At 35.1% G+C, this 19,355-nt stretch overlaps 1 protein-coding gene across 3 annotated transcripts in view; it reads right to left on the bottom strand.

Moving 5' to 3' along the window:
* Positions 1–16,512, bottom strand: part of SCN9A (sodium voltage-gated channel alpha subunit 9) — a 90,137-nt gene extending 73,625 nt beyond the window's left edge. For 2 of the 3 annotated variants that reach the window (XM_055308073.1, XM_055308074.1), the window contains exons 1-8: positions 16,255–16,512; positions 12,158–12,276; positions 11,692–11,781; positions 11,046–11,174; positions 9,495–9,586; positions 8,290–8,499; positions 2,947–3,010; positions 1,400–1,541 (exon numbers count right to left, since the gene is read on the bottom strand). In XM_055308073.1, the coding sequence (XP_055164048.1) occupies positions 1,400–1,541; positions 2,947–3,010; positions 8,290–8,499; positions 9,495–9,586; positions 11,046–11,174; positions 11,692–11,781; positions 12,158–12,276; positions 16,255–16,512 (1,104 nt within the window). Of the gene's footprint in view, positions 1–1,399; positions 1,542–2,946; positions 3,011–8,289; positions 8,500–9,285; positions 9,378–9,494; positions 9,587–11,045; positions 11,175–11,691; positions 11,782–12,157; positions 12,277–16,254 lie in introns of all 3 variants that reach the window. The other variant, XM_055308075.1, reaches the window with a different exon arrangement.
* Between the last annotated feature and the right edge of the window lie 2,843 nt (positions 16,513–19,355).

The following is a 19,355-nucleotide window of genomic DNA, read 5'->3' as shown; positions in this document are numbered from 1 at the left end:
AATCCATTAAACTTGTATTAAAATCAGGTATGATTCTTTTTTTTTTTCAGGTATGATTCTTTACAATTTTTAATACTAAGAATCTTGCAATTTTTCTTTATCTGCAGTCTGAAAATTACTCAGAAACCCTCTGCTCTGCTCATTTTCAAATTAGAGGACCAGATAATATGTATAGTTCCTTTCTTATTGATAAAATTCTATCTTTAGCAGGAAGTGTTAATGATGATGTATTATGTTCACACAAAGCAGGAAGCCCCATTGAATGATCTTATCTGCTCATCTACTGTTATATTTACTTTCCATTAACATGTATTAGAAATTTTTGAATGCAGTCTACGGTAAAAAAAAAAAAAAAAAGGCCTAAAAATTTAGTACATAAAAAATCTCTCTCCTATCTTTGATGCTCCCTTATTTCCTTTTCTATCAGTTATTAATGTTACAGTTTCTTTTCTTTGATAAATTCTTAGTTGTGGAATTGTTAGATTAAGGGGCATATTCATTTTAATTTTCATAGAGGTTCCCATGTTGCACTCTCCAGTGGTTCCCAGCAACATATGAGAAAGTCTGCCTCCCCACATCTCAGCCAGACAGCGCCTCTCTTTTGAGCTCCATCATTCTAACAGGTAAAAAATCTGATGTTACTCTACTTTTAATTTGCATTTCTTTAATTCTGAGTAAAAGTGAGCATCTTTTTACATAAAGTTGTTTGTATTCCCTTTTTCCTCTAAAGTATATAATTTATTTATACAATTTCTATATTCATTTATAATATTATCAGAAATTAAGTAGACATAAGACAGGCCAAAGGAAGAATCTGGCAATTCTGAAAAAGTGATTCATTCTTATTTATAATACAGAATGACCATTCTCTTCTCCTTCCTCTTGGGGTTGAGTGCTGAGAATATGTAAGTGAAAAGATGCAGCCTCTAGGACAAAAAAAGATCACATTTAAGCTGGAGAGCGATGGCCATGGGAATGAACAATGAAAGCACAAGCCATGGATAAACTGAGGAATATTCAAATGCCATGTAGGTCTAGGGGAATAAGCAATTGAGTCAGCATGTGCAGAAAACAGTGTGGACAGGAGAGCAACAAAAGACCATGACAGTGTATTTCCTGCTATTTACTTAGGACCCATGGGATGCTATATTCAGAAAGGGGGAAAGTGAACTAGAGATCAAATAAGCCAAAAAAGATATGAAAATAATATATGATTTTAAGAATTTTCTAATCTCATAAAGCTGGAAGTAAAACATGTCTAATTTTACTGATAAGACAATAGGGTTTTGTCCTTTATAAATTGAATGAATATCTCATATAAAGTCTGAGAAGGAACATTCACCAGATTTTTGCATTCGTTGCATTCAAAATTGCAATGAATGTTTCTCTTGGCACTCACCTGTTGGTAAAGGTTTTCCCAGTAATCCTGGGTCATTAGCCGAAACAAGGCCAAGAAGGCCCAACTGAAAGTGTCAAAGCTCGTGTAGCCATAATCAGGGTTTCTCCCAGCTTTCACACACTTGTACCCTTCTGGACACTGACTACATATGAAAAAGAATATCACAAGTTAGACTGTTTCTAGGATGTGAGTTAAAGAGTACTACAAAACAGTTAGATAGTCAAGGTTCCTTTCCTAGAGGGACAATACTTAATAATGGTTAAGAACACATTATCTGGAATCAAGAAGAACTAGGTTTGAAGCCCAACTCTATTATTACTAGTTGGTGACCTTGTCAAATTACTGAAATTCTTCAAGATGCAGTTCATTCTTTCTGTGAGAAGAGGGTAACACCTACTTCAAATAGTTAAGACTGCTGTTAAGTTAAAAAAAATAATGTATGCAAATTACCTAGCCTAGTTCCTGAACACAGAAAGCATTTAATAAATGGTACCTGCTATTAGTATCATCATCAAAACTTGGAAACTTCTACTGATGTCAAATAACAGTTCTTGCATCATAGATACTGATATACAGGCTTCCACCAAAACTGGGTTCCCCCAAATAATTCTTGGAGTGAGTAAGAATTTAAAAATAGCCCAAATAGAGCAATTATATAAGTTCATAAAGATTTGCAGCTTTATGGTATTTTTCTAAAATTGGTGGATTGATACCCATGATGCTCTGAACAGTGTTCTGAGCTGTCTCTGAGGGCAGCAACTCTATCTGTTTACTTTAATGTTCCCAGGGTACACAGAACCTGGTGAAGAAATATCTGGTCGGGGGAGAACAAGAACAAAGGCACTGCAGCAGAAATGAGGTGATGTATAGGAGAAACTACAAGATGGGCATTTTGCATATATGGGAGATTCTTAAAATATCTTTACCGAAATCCATGGGTTCCTTTTGGTTAGGGTGCCAAATTGTCACTGCATTCATTCACCTATGAGTCATTCTTGACTGGAAATAGAATTTGGGAATGGAAGAAAAAGTTGATTCTGTAACTCTTCTTTCCAGAAAAAGAAAGACTTGAAACTATCCAGGCAACATTTGGTGGAGTTTTCCAGTTTCATTTTCTTAAGATTTATATGACTTGTATCTTGTTTGAATTCAAGCACTACCTCCAAGTTTTGCTTTCAGAAGCAGGCACTAACAGGGACGCCTGGGTGGCTCAGTGGTTAAGCGTCTGCCTTTGGCTCAGGGCGTGACCCAGATTCCTGGGATCGAGTCCCACATTGGGCTTTCTGCAGGGAGCCTGCTTCTCCCTCTGCCTGTGTCTCTGCCTCTCTATGTGTCTTTCATGAAAGAAGAAATAAAAACTCTTTAAAAAAAAAAGAAGTATGCACTAACCATAAATTTTTAAAGTTGGGACTCACTGTGGGACAGAATAATGCCATGATATATATGAAAACAATATAAAAATCAGAGGTTCTTACTTTAAAAAAAAAACTGATTGGATATGCTTTTCCTTTTTTTGTAGCCTTTGACTAAAAACAAATATTACTTACCCTGAATCTGTGCTCAAACCACAAAGGAGCGCATCCTTAGATCCCTCTAAGTAATAAAAATATTCTGTTTAGGAAGAAATTCAACAATATAACATTAGAGAGTGCAAGCTTTAAGAGTGACACAGATGATAAATTAATTAGTATAGGCATATTCACACACACATTCAGGCCCAGTCTCAAGCAATGTACAATCATTTATTTATCATATTCTTGTATATTCTCCTTCAAATATTTATTGATAACCTCTTATGGGCCAGGCAGTGAATATAATAATAAAAGCATGATAAACAAGATCATTAGTTTTATGGATCTTTCTTTATGTGTAGGGAAGGGTGGAAATTGGGGATGGAGAAGGACAGGTAAATAAAGAAATATACAAGGTATTTACAGAAAGCAATAAATGTCCTAAAGAAAATAAGACAATGAAGGGATGCCTGGGTGGCTCAGCGGCTGAGCATCTGCCTTCAGCTTGGGGCGTGATCCCGGAGTCCCAGGATCGAGTCCCACATCAGGCTCCCTGCATGGAGCCTGCTTCTCCCTCTGCCTATATCTCTGCCTCTCTCTGTGTGTGTCTCTCATGAATAAATAAATAAAATCTTCAGGAAAAAAAAGAGAAAAGGTCAGGGAAGGCCTTTCTAAAGATATGACATTTAAACTGGGGCCTAAATGCTACAAAGAAGCTGCCATCCAAACACCTTGGGAAGAGGTATTCTTGCAGGGTGAAGAGCAGGTGCAAAGGCCCTGAGGCAAAAGTGAAATTGGTGTGTGGAAGAAAGAGCAAGATGGCCAGCTTGGCTATGGTGCAGTGAGTGGAGAGAACTACGGTGGCAGAGGTAAGCAGGGGTCAAATGATGGAAGCCTTGGTATGTTATGAAAAGTTGTTTGGATTTTAAGTATGATTGGAAGTAATAGAAGTGGGAGGTAGAGATGGGAGATAATAATCACATTTTAAAATATCCCTCTGGTTGTTTTGTGGACTGTAGACTATAAGAGAGCAAGTGTGGAAGCAGGGAAATGATTTAAGTGACTGCAGTGAGAGGCAACATGGCTAAAATTCAGAGAATAGCTGTGTGCATGAAGAGAAGGGGATGAGAACAGAGTAGACAGGACTTGTTGATAGAGTCGGGCGAGGGGTGGAGAGGACACAAGAATATGATCATCAAGTAGATAGTTTTTAAAGTCGTGGGACTTGAGTTAACCCAAAGAGAAAGTGTAGCTCAGAAAGGGAAGGGGAGAAAAGAGAAGGAAGGGAGCCCCCAACTGAGCCCCAAAGCATTCTAGAAGAGGTGGAGCCAGCAAGGCAATATCATACATAAATGGAACAATGCAACTTGTCTCCTGAAATTCTCTTGTTTATCCACCAATCACTATTTATGTAGGACTTATTAAGTTCCAGATATTGAGGCTGTGGCAGTGAGCTAAATGCACAATTTCTCACGTGGCACTCTTTGTATCCATTATCAGGCATTAAGGGATCTTATAATCTCTTCCTCCATGCACTATTAAGGCTTATTCCTAAAACACAGAGCTGATCCAACAATGCACAGTAAATGTATAAAGAACTAAAATATGCCACTCTTTTTAGTAAGGGCCCATCTTCCTATTTGGCTCAAATTGAAGGAATAAAGATGTAATTATTAGGAGGCTTTTGAAGTAATAGTGGAAGAAAGACTTTGAAGTCAGATATAGTTGGACTTCAATGTTGCTCCTACCCCTTCCTATGTAGGTGAATGATCTTACCACTTTAATGGTTAGCCACTGCCACTACATGTGTAAAATGTGCGTAAGAATGCCTGCTTTGTAGAGATACTGTAGAGCATAAATAGGATATTGCATATAAAGCACTTAATACAGTGATGCATACGTTCTACACAGCTGCTCAGAGAGCAGCAGCTATCATTATTAAACTATTAAACAATCCAGGTAAGATTAATTGACTGAATTACATATCATTTTGTCTTCCACAGAAGATAAAAATCTTAGAGGACACAAATAAAACAACAAAGCCTCTTCATTTGAGGGGACAATTTAGCTGGGAATGTACATGAACAACTTTTTTGAAAAAGAACTCCTGTACCTCAGGTAGGGTGGGCATGATAGAATAAGGAGGGAGGAGGTTAAGATGCAACTTTTTGTGCATAAGCCTCCAAGATATTATTATTGTGGAAGGACTGCTTTAGAATTATCCTTTAAAGGAACGCTGGCTCACGTTTACCGGTGCTTGAGGAGTTGCCTTACAAGAATGGGGCTCTTGAGCTGCCTGTGTTAGCACATGGCAGGGTGACCAGACTCAAGTCGGTACAAGAATGATGAAAGCTAAAGCAATGGCAGTAGTTCACTCTGGTCTTATAGAACACTCTGAATTCACCCCTAAATAAGCAGACATTAAATGGTTAGAATAATTAGCCCCAAGAGGATTTAAGGTTAATGTGTAAAGGAAAAATGTAATGCAAAGAGAAATAAAAACACACGTCCACAGTAAAACTTACACATGAATGTTCACAGTAGCATTATTCACAATAGCCCCAAAGTGGAAACAACTCAGATGTTCATTAGTTAATGAATGAATAAACAAAATGTAGTATATACGTACAATGGAATATTATTTAGCAATAAAAAGTGAATCAACTGCTGCATGGATGAACCTCGAAAATAAGCTCAGTGAGAGAAGCTAGACACAAAGACCACATGTTGTATAATTTTACCTACATAAAATATTCAGAATAGGTAAATCTATATAGAGACAGAATGATTAGTAGTTGTCAGGGGATGGTGGGGTGGAGGGAATGGATAGTGACTGCCTGTGAGTACAGGATTTTTTTTGAGGGAAGTGAAATTATTCTAAAATTAGTGACATTGTACAATGTGAATATACTGTGAATATACTATAAAACATTGAATTGTGTACTTTAAAAGGGAGGATTTTATGGTATGTGAATTATATAAAGCCGTTAAATAAATGTAATTCAGTACAACAAAGGTTGCGGATAGTAATAGATAAGCCCCAACCTCACAGTAAAAGACATATAGGGATAAAAGGAATAAGAAAATTGCAAAATCCACACAACAAAAATCTGGAACGGAGATCAAGTGCAGATTCTGAGGAAATTTTCAATTAATTTCAAAGCCAATGATACAGAATGGTTAAGACATGACTGGTGACCTTTAGCAACTACATATGACTTGGGCTTTTGGAGTTTATTCTTCAACCAAGAGGCAATAATAAGTCAAGTCTGAGAACACTGGTGCAGGAGATAAGGTACAGGCAAAACACCTGCAGGTGACACACTGCATTCTGGGAGACTGCGTTCTATGGAGTCCCCACATGGAAAGCACTTATAGATGAAGACAGGAAAAGCCCTGGGTGTGGTACAGACCAATACTGTGGTTTTTCGAGGACCTTTTAAATGTCAAACACTCAGAAAACTGGAATAAGAGACTATATTACTTTATCTCAACAGAACCACACCATATTAGTGTACAATAGCTACTGGAATTTTAGCTATCAGCTGTGCGCATGAACCTTTCCTTCACCTGTGGTAGCAAGAAGGAAGTTTGATGAGAATCAATGTTGACAATGGTTGGTGTCAAAGGAAATCTATAAATTGTGTATTTTGAGACATGATGTTAGACAGTAGGCTCATTTATTTGATAATAAATTTTAAAAACACCTCCAAAAAAGGCTTTGCTGCAGGCACCAGAAAACACTTTCAAAATATATTAGCCTTTCTCTGTGGGGCTGCCTTTACCACTGTAATACTTTCATTTCTTCAAGGGTTCCAATTCATTTACTGCACCACTTTCTCATATCTATCAACTAACTCTTGGGTTCGCTTCTTTCCTTGTCCAAAGTAGAATCCAATAGATAATCATTATCGTCATTTTTTTATGATTTCCTCAACTTCAAAGTATTTCTCTAAGTCTATCATACTAGCTTGGCCCAACCTTAACTTTACACGTAATCAAAATAAAATAACTGGTAATAATCCTAGTAAAAAAGAAAAAGGTTAAATTTAAGTGTTATAAACTGATTGTTAATTGTAAATGTCAACAATTACACATATATATTACTTTTATGTTCTATAAATTAAGGAATATAATTCTTTGTAAACTGAAAATAAAATTAAAGATTATATCATTAAAAAATCAGAAACTGGAAAAATAAGTCAAAATAAAATGGAAGGGAAGGTATGCTAAATTTCTCATCAAACACTGATAGTAAAGAAATTACACATTAAATATTTTACTTGAAAATCTTCACTTTTCTCATTTTAGGCTTCCATATTTTTTTTCTGTTTTCTTTATTTACAGTCTCCTACTATACTAGCTAGGTTTCATTTGCTTTTGTCTTCCTTAGTGAGTGGGAGAGTACATATTTAGTAAAGTAAAAAAATGATGTATACTCTTCATAATCCAATTCAGATCTTTATTCCTTGATCACATTCTGTCAAAGGCATATACACTTGGAAGTTTCTTGATTTCCTCTCCCCCATTCTGGATCTAATTATCTATTAAGGTTCATGGGTTCATGTGGATAACATCATACAGACACACTGCAGGTGTTAGACAGAAAGCACAATCTTATTTGATCTCATTCTCACCCAAATTCATCAATAGCTCTGGCAAGAGAAACTGCGGTAGGGGACAATTGTTCAGAAAAAACGCAGTTCAGGCTCTCTGTAAGATATTCTAAAATATACTTGTGAATTAAGCAGACTTGAGATTGTGTGCACAGATAAACTCATATGTTTCCTACAGACTAGTTCTGATGAATTAAACTTTGATATAACGCTATTGGCTAGACTCAGGAGAAGCCCTTAGAGCTGTGAAACTACATTGATTATAGGGATAGTGCTGATAAAGCTGAGTGAACCATTCTGCTTTATACAAATCTTCAAAAATACTATCAAGTAGACATTTTAATATGTGATAATTAATAATATTGTCATACTGGGATTCATACAACTATATATGTTATAACACAAGTGTAAAAATATAATATTATCACATAACAAATAGATTACCCTATAAACCTAAGTATTAATTACACAATACAACTATAGTACATAAATCACATAAATTTATTTCTCTAGAGCAAATCTATTTATTTTTATCTTACAGAAGAGATTAAGAATTATGTAGCTCTATCATATGTTCAATACCAAAACTGCTACAAAGCTTAGAAACAGGGAGATTTATGAACATATAACATGATCCAAATTCACACTGCGGTAACTTTCTATATATTTGAGTAATTTTGAAAAAATTAAAGAAAGCAACATTTCATTGCTAAAAGAGAACAATCTAATTTTAACCTATTATCAACTAAAGGGACATTCTTACTTCTATAGTCTTCTTCTTCAAGGGTATCCAATAAGCTTGTTAATGTTTCATTATCGTCCAGTGGATCCCGCAGACATTTATGCTTCAGGTTGCCCATGAAGAGCTGTAGCCCAATCAGCGCAAACACACTCAGACAGAACACAGTCAAGATCATGACATCAGAGAGCTTCTTCACAGACTGGATCAGAGCTCCCACAATGGTCTTCAGGCCTGAACACAGGGACAAAAAAAAAAAAAAAAAGTTCATAATGAAATAAAGCCTCTGAATGAGAAATAAAAACAAAACACAAGCTTTCCTAGAAATGCATGCATTATATCAAATCAATGACTTTATGTAACCTAGTTCAAAAAAGCCTACTAGCTCAACAGGGTGGATTTGCTGTTTTATATATATTTTGTTTCTATATAATACAGCAAATGATAAAAAAATATGAAACATTTCCAATGAGTAGCCAGACTATCAAAATGAATGATTTGTTTGCTCAAATCATATCCATATTCACTTGTAAATATTATTTTTAAAAGTGCTAATTTAGTAAATGCTTGTCAAACAAACCATCTCTCTATAAAGACATTAAAAGAGGCTGAACTGCAGCGTATAGTGACAACTTAACCAATTTTCAGTTGAGAAATGGTTTGTTGTGAAAAGCTAAAAGACACAGTACATCATGCAATACCCTCATGCTGATATTTTTTTAAATCTCTTTTTCTAACTGTATGAAAAGCAATCAAAACAAATTGAAATTTTCATTCCTGGCTAAACAAAATGCAAAATGATCGGTTACACAGGAAGGAAAATTTCAAGTTGAGATGTGAGCCAAATGGCCATCTTCATCCTCTAAGACCCATGCAATTGATTAAACGCAAAGGCTGACTTTTAATAATGATTGTGAAAACCACAAAAAATCAAATTCAATTAAAATATGTAAGAGAAAATCATTCTTGTCTTTCCTCCAAAAGATCAAAGTCAGCCCCGGTGTTTAACCCCACTCTCACCTGGAATGACTGAAATTGTTTTCAGTGCTCGGAGAACTCTGAATGTTCTCAGCGCTGAGACATTGCCCAAGTCCACGAACTCTGTCACATATCTGTAATAGGGAGTTCACACACAACACAGTGACAACACACACACACACAAACAAAGAACAACTCCCAAATAGTTGGAGTTATGAGTGGCCTAATGCTTCACACCAATCACTCCTTACCTGGAATTACAGAAATAGTTTTCAAAGCTCTCAAGACTCTGAAAGTTCGAAGAGCTGAAACATTGCCTAGGTTTACAAATTCTGTTAAATACCTGTAGAATTAAATCAGAGTTATTCAGAATTTAGATAGAGTCTATGATACTTACCTGTGCCTTTAGTCAAGGTATTACCTATATTTGGGAAATTCATATTTAAATGGATAGTTTCTGCAAGCCTTCTTTTTCCCCCATCACAACTAATTTAATTTGATTAGATTTGATTTGACCTCTTTTATGTGAGCAAAATACAGATTATTAAAATGGTTTCATGCACTAAAATCCCTACATAAACAATCAAATGCTTTAATTATTAAACCTCCACATTATGGTAATGTAGATACTTAATATCCTATAAAATGTCAACAGCAAACCTTGAAAACTGTATGCTAATGAAAAGAAGCAAGACACACAAAAGGTCACATACTGTGTGATTCCATTCATATGAAATGCCTAGAATAGGCAAATGCATAGATTCAAAACACAGATGAGTGGTTTCCAAGCATTAGGGGGAGAAGGGAATATAATTGACTTATTTTGGGGATGACGGAAATATTCTGGAATCAGGGATTAGTGATGGTTGCATAACTTTGTGAAAATACTAAAAAAGAAACAAAAAAACCCACTTAATTTTATACTTCTAAAGGGGTTAATTTTACATCATATAAATTATATCTCAACTTAAAATGAGACCCCTGAGAAGAGGCAGCCTTCTTTGACACAGTATTGTCTTACCAGCAGGTGGTAGGTACAACTGCAGTAGTCATGTGACCATGAAAGAAGCAAGCCTGATGAACAAGGAGGTGGAGGTGGGGGTGAGGGAATGGGAAACTAGAAATCTTAAGACTCTTCTCTATTGTCTAAATTCCTCCGATGGACATGTATTGCTTTTAAAATTAGATAGATGAGAAAAATATTGTATCTAGGTTGGAGATTTTAAAAAACAATGGAATATTACTGGCAAATATATTTGGGAAAATAACAGCAGTATGAATTAATTAAAATTATATTTTAATGTAATATTTTTCTCTCAAAAGTAAGCTGTGGCTGCATATGTAGTACATATATGATTCACTGATGTTAGGATTATATGCAGTGACAGCCCTTATAAAAAGATTTACTTTTCTATATCTTAATATACTTAATTAGCTCTTGAATAGTATAGGTTAATAAAAAGAGAAATGTAGTTTATAATTAAAGGCCTGAGCTTTTTCTGTGATTCTTACAGGTTTTATTAGTTTTTAAATAAGACACGGAAAAAAGTGTAATCTCACTTGCACTGCATAGACTATCCATCCAATTGCTGAGAATGGAGGATCAGTCTTAAGGATGTCATATACTTTTGAATGGGAAATGCTCTTTCTCAAAAATTAATATTTGCTTATCAATGACTAGGTTTCACACAGTATCCTTTAAATGCAACTTTACATGCAGGAAAAGTCAGACCCCAAGGACTTGTTCTTACTGAAATACTGATTCTCCTAAGTTTGCCATTTCAAAAACTGAATGTACTTACGCAAAAACAATGACGACAAAATCGAGCCAGTTCCATGGGTCACGAAGGAAAGTGAATTCTCCTACACAGAAGCCTCTTGCAAGGATTTTGACAAGTGACTCAAAAGTATATATTCCAGTAAAAGTGTACCTAGACACAAGAATCCAATGGAATATTAAATATAAGGAGAATACAACACCATGTAAATCTTTTATTTTTTCTGATCAAAGGCATCTATTGGAGTGTGGCTATTGGGGAAATCCCTGGATTCACTCTATTAGAATAAACTACAGTAAAGGTATTTCCAGAAAATTTTTAAATGTCTACATTAGAAAGTCGTGGTATTCAAAATGACTAAGAACATAGTATTAGATCTGCTTGGGAAAGTCCTACATTACTCCTATCAGAAATACACATGTCTTAAGAAACAAGGTAGGACATCTGATACATTCATTCTTCTAGAAAAGACTGTAGCATCTGACTATTCTATTCCACTGCTAGCAGATTAATACCACAGAGAGAAAAAAAAATAATCGAAAGAAAAGCAACCATATAACATGGGCAGAAAAACACCACAATTTTTAGAGCTGCAGTAACTTTGTGGCGGGAAAGGAGAGGATTAAAATAACATAGAGATCATATTAAAAATGTATTTATACCCACTTACTCTACATTCTTGGTCCAATCTGGAGGGTTACTCATGGTCATAAATATGCAGTTTGTCAGAATAGTGCACATAATAAGCATGCTGAATAAGGTAGCTTAGAATCAAGGAATAGGATAAAAGAACACAGTGGGGACTTTGAATATTTGATAATGACACTTGTTAAAATGCTAACAACTTTTTCCTAGAAAATAATTCTAAATGAATTTATACCTTTTTTTCTATTTCTTTGGACAAGGGACTAATATACAAAGCAATTTATCATAAAAATAATTTATCCTAAAATTTATCCTAAAATGCTAAAACTGCCATTCTCCCAATTTTCTGAGACTTACATCAAATTATATCAAAATCGGTGAACTAAAACCCAAGTCTTTTCAGCTACAAGAGGACTAAAATCTATACTTGAATAAACAGCAAAACCTATGTTTTAAAGAACCAATGCCAGTAATCATTTTAAAAAGGATATGAGTGTACTAAAATCTTAATAGATATTCTTCTTAGAGGACTGAATGGAGACAGCATGTACAAAGCAGGGGTGGCATTGAAACGGAAGATTGCTTTCCCTTTGTTCAATACTATGAAAGTCTGTGGGAAAAGAAAGAAAATAGCATGAAATTGAAAATCCAAAATTTCATCCTAGCACATTTATATCAGCAGTTTACCACATCTGCATGTAGTAGGGTCATAGTAAAGAAACATGCCATCAGACTCAAGCAACGTCGCCATTAACTGCCATTAATGCAGCTGTTTAGGTCACGTTGACCAACGAACTTGGTCCATTTCTTCTTAGTAAATTAAGAAGTGAGACAACTGTGAGCATGGATTGCCTAGAGCTCCCAAAATATAGTGTCTTCTCTTTTTCATATCCCTTTAATACCCAAATCAGTAACAATAAGTTGTGCCACTGGATTAGTTTAGAATATAATTTCCTTCTTTCATTTCACTGCATTTTAAGCAAACTAAATAGAAACTAGCTATCTCTGATTTTTGCCATAACACCTTGAGAATTTTAATACTTGTTGGCTATTGTCATGATTAATGGTAAGTGTTCCAAAATATGAGTCCTTTCAAAAACACATTTTCATCAATTTAAGGAATATTAGAGTTAGAAGAATCCTATTACCCAGTTCAATTTTCCTATTCTAGATACTCTAATAACAGCTAAAATAAAAGAACACAAATTAAAGGACTTACTTGCTCCTAACTCAGAGTAATTTTTAAAAATAATACAAATGAACCAAATACTCTTGAAATGTATTATATAACCATTGCGCAATAAGTGACATTCTCTATGGCTTTGGTATTTAGTTAAAAATTTAAACTCAAACAAATAAATAGCAACAATAAGATTCTGGATCTCCAGAATCATGCCCTGGGCTGAAGGCGGCGCTAAACCGCTGATCCACCCGGGCTGCCAAATTCTTTTAATTTTGCTAATTTATTTAAGGATCTGTTGAACATAAAATTAGAGAATTATGGTGTCTAAAAAGCATATGCTTTGGTTTGGATAGATGTGATTCTAAATATCAGATCCACCATTTAGCAGCGTGAGAGCCAGCACCTAGTACCTATAAAGTTTTTTAAGTTTCTGGCACATTGTTAAATTCTTAGTCAATGTTGGGAGCAGCTGCTGAAATTACAGGCAACATATAAGGCACAGAAAATATGAAGATAATAAGACAATGTACCTTTCTTCTTAATACCCATAGCAGAGGGTGATTGGTAATTTATTCTTTCTTAAAGACAAAAAAACTTTCACTTACAATAAAAGCACAGCATAACACTATTAAAAAGTACTTACATATTCATCACACATAAAAATGAAGCCCTAACTTCTATCATTAACTGTTCTTTGTTTTAATGAAGCATTGATAATTACACTCAAATACAAATTAATATCTGAGCCCAAGTCAAATTTGGGGTCACTAAGATTTTTAATCCAAGCAATAATTATAATGTAGCAGAAATAAAGTTTTGGTCAATTAGTGTGAGTAACTTGAAACACAAAGTTAACCCAAAAGTTGTAAGCAAAAGTCAAAACTCAACAATACTGATGCACATGTGGGTTAGGCTTTTGATGAGGCTATCTGATATCCAAATACTGGATATTTAAAAGGAATTGGGGACAAGGTGAAGGGCTGGAGTCCCATCCCAAATGTCGTCTATTAAATTAGTCTATCACATAACTAACATTACTCCATTTATTAATAAGTCTATAATCCTCCATTCAGAGGAGATCGGGCGCGTTCAGGGTGGCTTGGCCGTAGACTAATCCTCCATTCAAATGTAAACATTTTCTCTTTACCTCCCAAGTCATTTTAAACCAGTATTAGTGTCTATCTCTGACTCCAGGATTATTCTGGAGAGATTCCTTTCCCCCTAAGGAGTAGCTGATTAAGTAACATCCAGCCCCCCTGTGGAATTAAGAAATGTAGCTGGTATCCATGCTGAGCCAGGAATTTTTCAGGATGAATAAGCAAATGGGAAAGTACTTTTTATCTTGCCTATCTCATTATTCACTCATCATTATTTCACTCACTTTTGCCAAGTTGTTGGCATAGAGGTTGCTATACAACGGAAACTAAGATACTAAGAGATGTTGCACAACAGAATATCTCAGTAGGGGGTCAAACCAACCTGAATTTTTAAAAATCTACAATTTACCAGGGTATAACATTTTGTACATTGAATTTCCCCAAGCCCTCTGTCTCATCTAAAAATAGAGTATTACGTCTCTTCTCACCAGTTTATGATAAATGTATTTGTGTGCTAATTTATATAAAAAGTCTAGTGCCTAACACAGAGATTCTCAATACATATTACCATTCTTCCTTTCTGTGTAAGAATAGTGACTAATTAATTAGAATGCTGTGTAATATTTCAAGGTCTTCACAGGATTCCACTTTTTATCACTGTGCTATCAGCCTGTTGAGATGCTGGGTTTAAAGTGAACCAAAATATTAGGTATCGCTATTCATAGCAACTACCACCTGAGGCAGACATGTTTCTACTGTCAAAATATAACCTCATCATATTTTATACTTCAAGATATTTAGAATATGTTTTCTATTTTACCTTATGTGCTAGGTGTCTTTTCAAGAAATATTCTTTTATTTATATTTTAAACAAATCAAAAATATGTTTTTACTTTTGTTTACGATTTTATTTATTTATTTGAGACAGAGAGAGAGCGTACAAGTGGGGAGGAGGGGCAGAGGGAGAGAGAGAAGCAGACTCTCCGCTGAGCAGGGAGCCCAATGCAGGACTTGATCCCAGGACCCTGAGATCATGATCTGAGCCAAAAGCACTCACTTAGCCAACCGAGCCATCTAGGCGGCCCAAAATATGTTTTTAAATGGACAGTATTTTGCCTTTCTTAATCTCTCCAAGTCTACAGGTGCTATAATGCAAAGCAATGTTGGAGAAAGTTATAGAACTGCTTATCTAATTCTTTACAGACTCCTCGTAGTCTACTTCAACTTCAACCTGGTTGTGTCTGCAACTGTACTTCTCATTTTCTCAATAGAATAAACTTGACAGCAGTTATTTCAAACTTTTCCCAATTCCCTAATGTAATAAACACCTTCTCAACTCTGGTACTCTCAACATTTGACATTCAGAGGACAATTTCCATTCCTGTACTATGGAAAATATTGACATCATTTAACACGCATTTCCTCTGATGTGCCTGCATTTACTTCATTACCGCATTACTTCAACATATCAGGACTCTCCATATCCAACCTCTATCTGCCCCTCAAGTCTCTCCACGTTTCTTTTTTTTTTCTCTCCACATTTCTAATGCAAATACACTCAGACCTGAAGCTTGTATCTTGTGTGTTAACATCTGCAACTCGCTATGACATTATTCCAACCCTCTGTATTTTTCTCCTGTGAATAATTTTCCTTTGCTTTCAAAGCTGTGTTGAAAAGGTTTTCAATTTGGTGCCTCAAATGACCATCTTTCTAGTGGAAAAATGACAGATTTCTCAGCATGAATGTACCACTACTAACTTCCTCTTTTTATTTGCTCTCTGCCACCATCTTGCTTTGCTTTCTATCCTCTAAGACAAACTGCTTATGCAAAGTTGCCAGCTCATTTTCTTTGCTCATTCCAATAGTCTTTCTTGGTCCTCAACTTTTGTAATAATTTTATAATATGTGCCCCCTTCTTTTCTGAACAATGGAAAGTCTAAATTCCATTACTAGCTGAATGATCTTATATGTTCCCATGGATTCAGCTGTCACCTGCATGCAAATGCATTCTGGACATATCCCAGCTCTTAGTTCTCAGATTGATAATAATTTTGTTCCTACAGGTATGCATCTGTGTCACATCCAAAAAGGTTGGACATTATATTGAATATTTTGAAAGATTACAGAAATCAAAATAATATGCCAGTGATAACCAGTTTTGATGAAAAATTAAAAGTACATAATCTGAATATCCTACATATGCATTTAGCTGAATACCTGTGCCATGTAGTGGATTCTCAACTTAAAATAGCTCTCTGAACAAAAGAAGCAAACAGAGACTGCACTACTGCAGTCACAATAACTCACTTTTTTGTCTGCGTAGTAGGGGTCCAGGTCCTCCAGGGGCTCTGACACCATGCCTGGGGGGATGTCCCCGTAGATGAAGGGCAGCTGTTTGCCAGCTTCCAAGTCGCTACTTGGCCTCGGGCCTTCTTCATCATCATCTTTCTTTTCTTCCTTGGGTTCCTTTGTTTTTCCTTCAGCAATACGTTGTTCAATGAGGGCAAGAGACTGTTTTGTAAAGTAGACAAAACTCTGAGGTCCTGGGGGAGGCAACGTTGCCATCTTTTCATCCTGTTTATTTCCCCTTCAGCTCCTTACATAAGAGGCCTAAATGGAAACAAAGAAATAAAGTGTAAAATGTTTGCCAGCCAGAAATGGCACAGTAAAAAAAAATAATAAACAGATGTTGGGGCACCTGGGTGGCTCAGGTGGGTTAAGTGTTCAATTCTTGATACAGCTCAGGTCAGGATCTCAGGGTCATGAGATCAGGCGTGCCTCGGGCTCCGTGCTCAGCAGGAGAGTCTGCTGAGATTCTCTCCCTCTGCCCCTGTACTCACATGTGTGTGCACCTGGGCTCTCTCACTCTCTCAAATCAATCAATCAATCAATCTTTAAACAGATTTTTTTGTTTCAACTATAAGAAGTAATGTGTTCACAGAATTATTATGTTGAATTAGCATTTATTGAGTGACTGCTGCACGCAAGACACAAACTTTTCATGCTCTTTACCATCTTTATTTAAAAATTTGAACTTAACACTTCCCAGCTTTTATTTTTTTATTTATTTTTTTACTTCTCAGTTTTTAAAGTGAAAAACTGACAACTTAATGAAAAAAACAAATCAATTCCCTTTACTTTTCATCTGTATTCATTTTTACCTGCAATTCAATCAATCTTTCTCATTTAAAATTTACGGCAGTAAGAATTTTAACAGTCTCCTACCACTCTCAAGCTTCTCTGATCACCTCACTTCATCCTCTTCTGTCTTAATCTCATTAACATTGCTCCACAAACCTCTGCTCCCCTCTCTTGGGGAAACTCATTTCTGTGAAATGAGGTGATGGAAAGATTGTTTTATTCTATTTTGCATTTCTACATTTTCTTACAATTATATGTCCCTTTAGAAACCACAAAAAATATATTCTCATTTTGAATTAAAAACAATTAGGGAAAATATGTTAGGAATAACAAAGAAAAGAAATTTAAAACATATTTGTGTTTTAATTTAAATTTGAATTTAAAAATTCAATTTACATTTTTTTAAAAAACCACAATAGGGCATGCATTCAAATTAAAAGTTTAAATTCAATTAAAAATTTAAAAAAAAACAAAATAGGGTATGCATTCAAACTATGACTTCCCTAAATAACTTATATGTATATACAAAACATCACAAAACTTATAGAAAAGAAAAAATGTAAAATACAAAAGTCAAGTCCCTATGTTGGGGAATGTATCAGTATCTTGGAATGTTCTAAACAAAAAAGCATAAAAAATAATAGTTCTTATTTTAAAATAACAAACTCATTATTTCAATGAGTCAGGATAGCTTCATAACTTCTCCATTAAAAAACAAAAGTAATCCTTTTTTTTTTTTTTTTTACATTAAGATTGCCTCAGAGTTGGACACACCAACATGACCAACATGTAATATATTGGTCCATTGTGAATGGCTTGAAAAGCTGTACAGTAAATAATATCACCAAACCCGGAGAGTGAACTAAGAGAAGTCAGGGTCTGCTCTTTTATTATCCAGGGCTAAGTATAAAAATTAAGCAAATCACAGTAGTGACAACAAAGATTCAGAAAAAGAAGTGGGAGAAGCTAAAACTATTCTTTTTCAGGTTTTTCCTATTGCCATATCAAACAAAATAAACTTCAATTATATTTAAAACAAAGTGGATGATTTTTCCACTCAGTTATTTGGGCACAGTTATAAGAAAGAAATCTCCTTACCAGAAATCTATGTATTTTAAAAAGACATTAGTAGCCTTGTAGAAACTATACCACTTCAATCTGAGAAATAAGGCAGTGAGTGCAGTTTCCACTTGGATTTTGCAGGCTCCGCAATGCTTCTGGAAATCATACAGGGGAGGGGAAGATTATTTTCCTCCAAAGACTTTCAGTGTACACATACTTGGTCTGTTGGAGAAAAGATGGTTGAAGAACTGGTATTTTTATATACCCTATATTCAAATGGAGGTATCACACCTTTCAGGAATTATCTGACAAATTCAGGTAAGTAGATGTCAGGAATACAGATGTCCAATCCCCAATTCCACTATCCTTATTCTTTTTTCCCTTCTTTTTCTTCCCTTCACTCTCTATTTATGCATACCCTACACACACAGGTTCTGATTCACTAAAGTATACACAAACAGCAGGGTTGGCAAGTGATTCATGTCAGTGGTACCATGCTTGGTATTTTCCGGATTAGGCCAAAAGACACTACGCATCTGAGCATCTGCTTACAATCATGGTCTGTCTTGGAAAGTAAGCTGAAGAGACTCAGATCAGATTCCGTCATCATCCTCTAGTTTGGAGGGTATAGAAGTCACTGCCTCCTATCTTGATGATGGGAATAAATAATGTATCCAAACTTTTTGAGGAGAATTCTGTAATATCTATCAAACCCTTAAATATGATAATTCATTTTTATTGCTAAATAACCTCCCTTCTAGGATTTATCCAGAAGCAATAATCTCAGACGTCCTCAAACATTTATGAAAATGTTTACTTCAGATGTTTACCATAATATTGAAAAATTATAATCAACCTAAAGCCTAATAGGGTTCCATAAAATAAAAAATGAACATATAATGAAAAACTGAGTGGCATTTGAAGAACACTTTTAAAAACTATTTAATGAATTATAAAAATCTTCTAATGGGTAACTGATGTATGTGTTACACATACACATACCTGTATATTCATCTCAATTTTTAAAATGTACAGAAAGCCTGAAATTAAGTGCTCAATATAGTCAGTGAAGGTTATTCACAGCTGAGGGATCATGGGTTATATTTTTTTTTACTTTCTTTATACTTTTCTTTATTTTTCAAATTTTTATAATGGAGATGTCATGCATTTTTGCCCAAAAAAATACTTTGAAAGGATGCATTTAA

This window comes from Nyctereutes procyonoides, unplaced genomic scaffold (genome assembly GCF_905146905.1).
Source record: "Nyctereutes procyonoides isolate TBG_1078 unplaced genomic scaffold, NYPRO_anot_genome, whole genome shotgun sequence".
In the NCBI taxonomy this organism is placed as follows: domain Eukaryota; kingdom Metazoa; phylum Chordata; class Mammalia; order Carnivora; family Canidae; genus Nyctereutes; species Nyctereutes procyonoides.
Note: the sequence above shows the minus strand (reverse complement) of the source record. Positions and strands in the feature narration are given on the sequence as shown.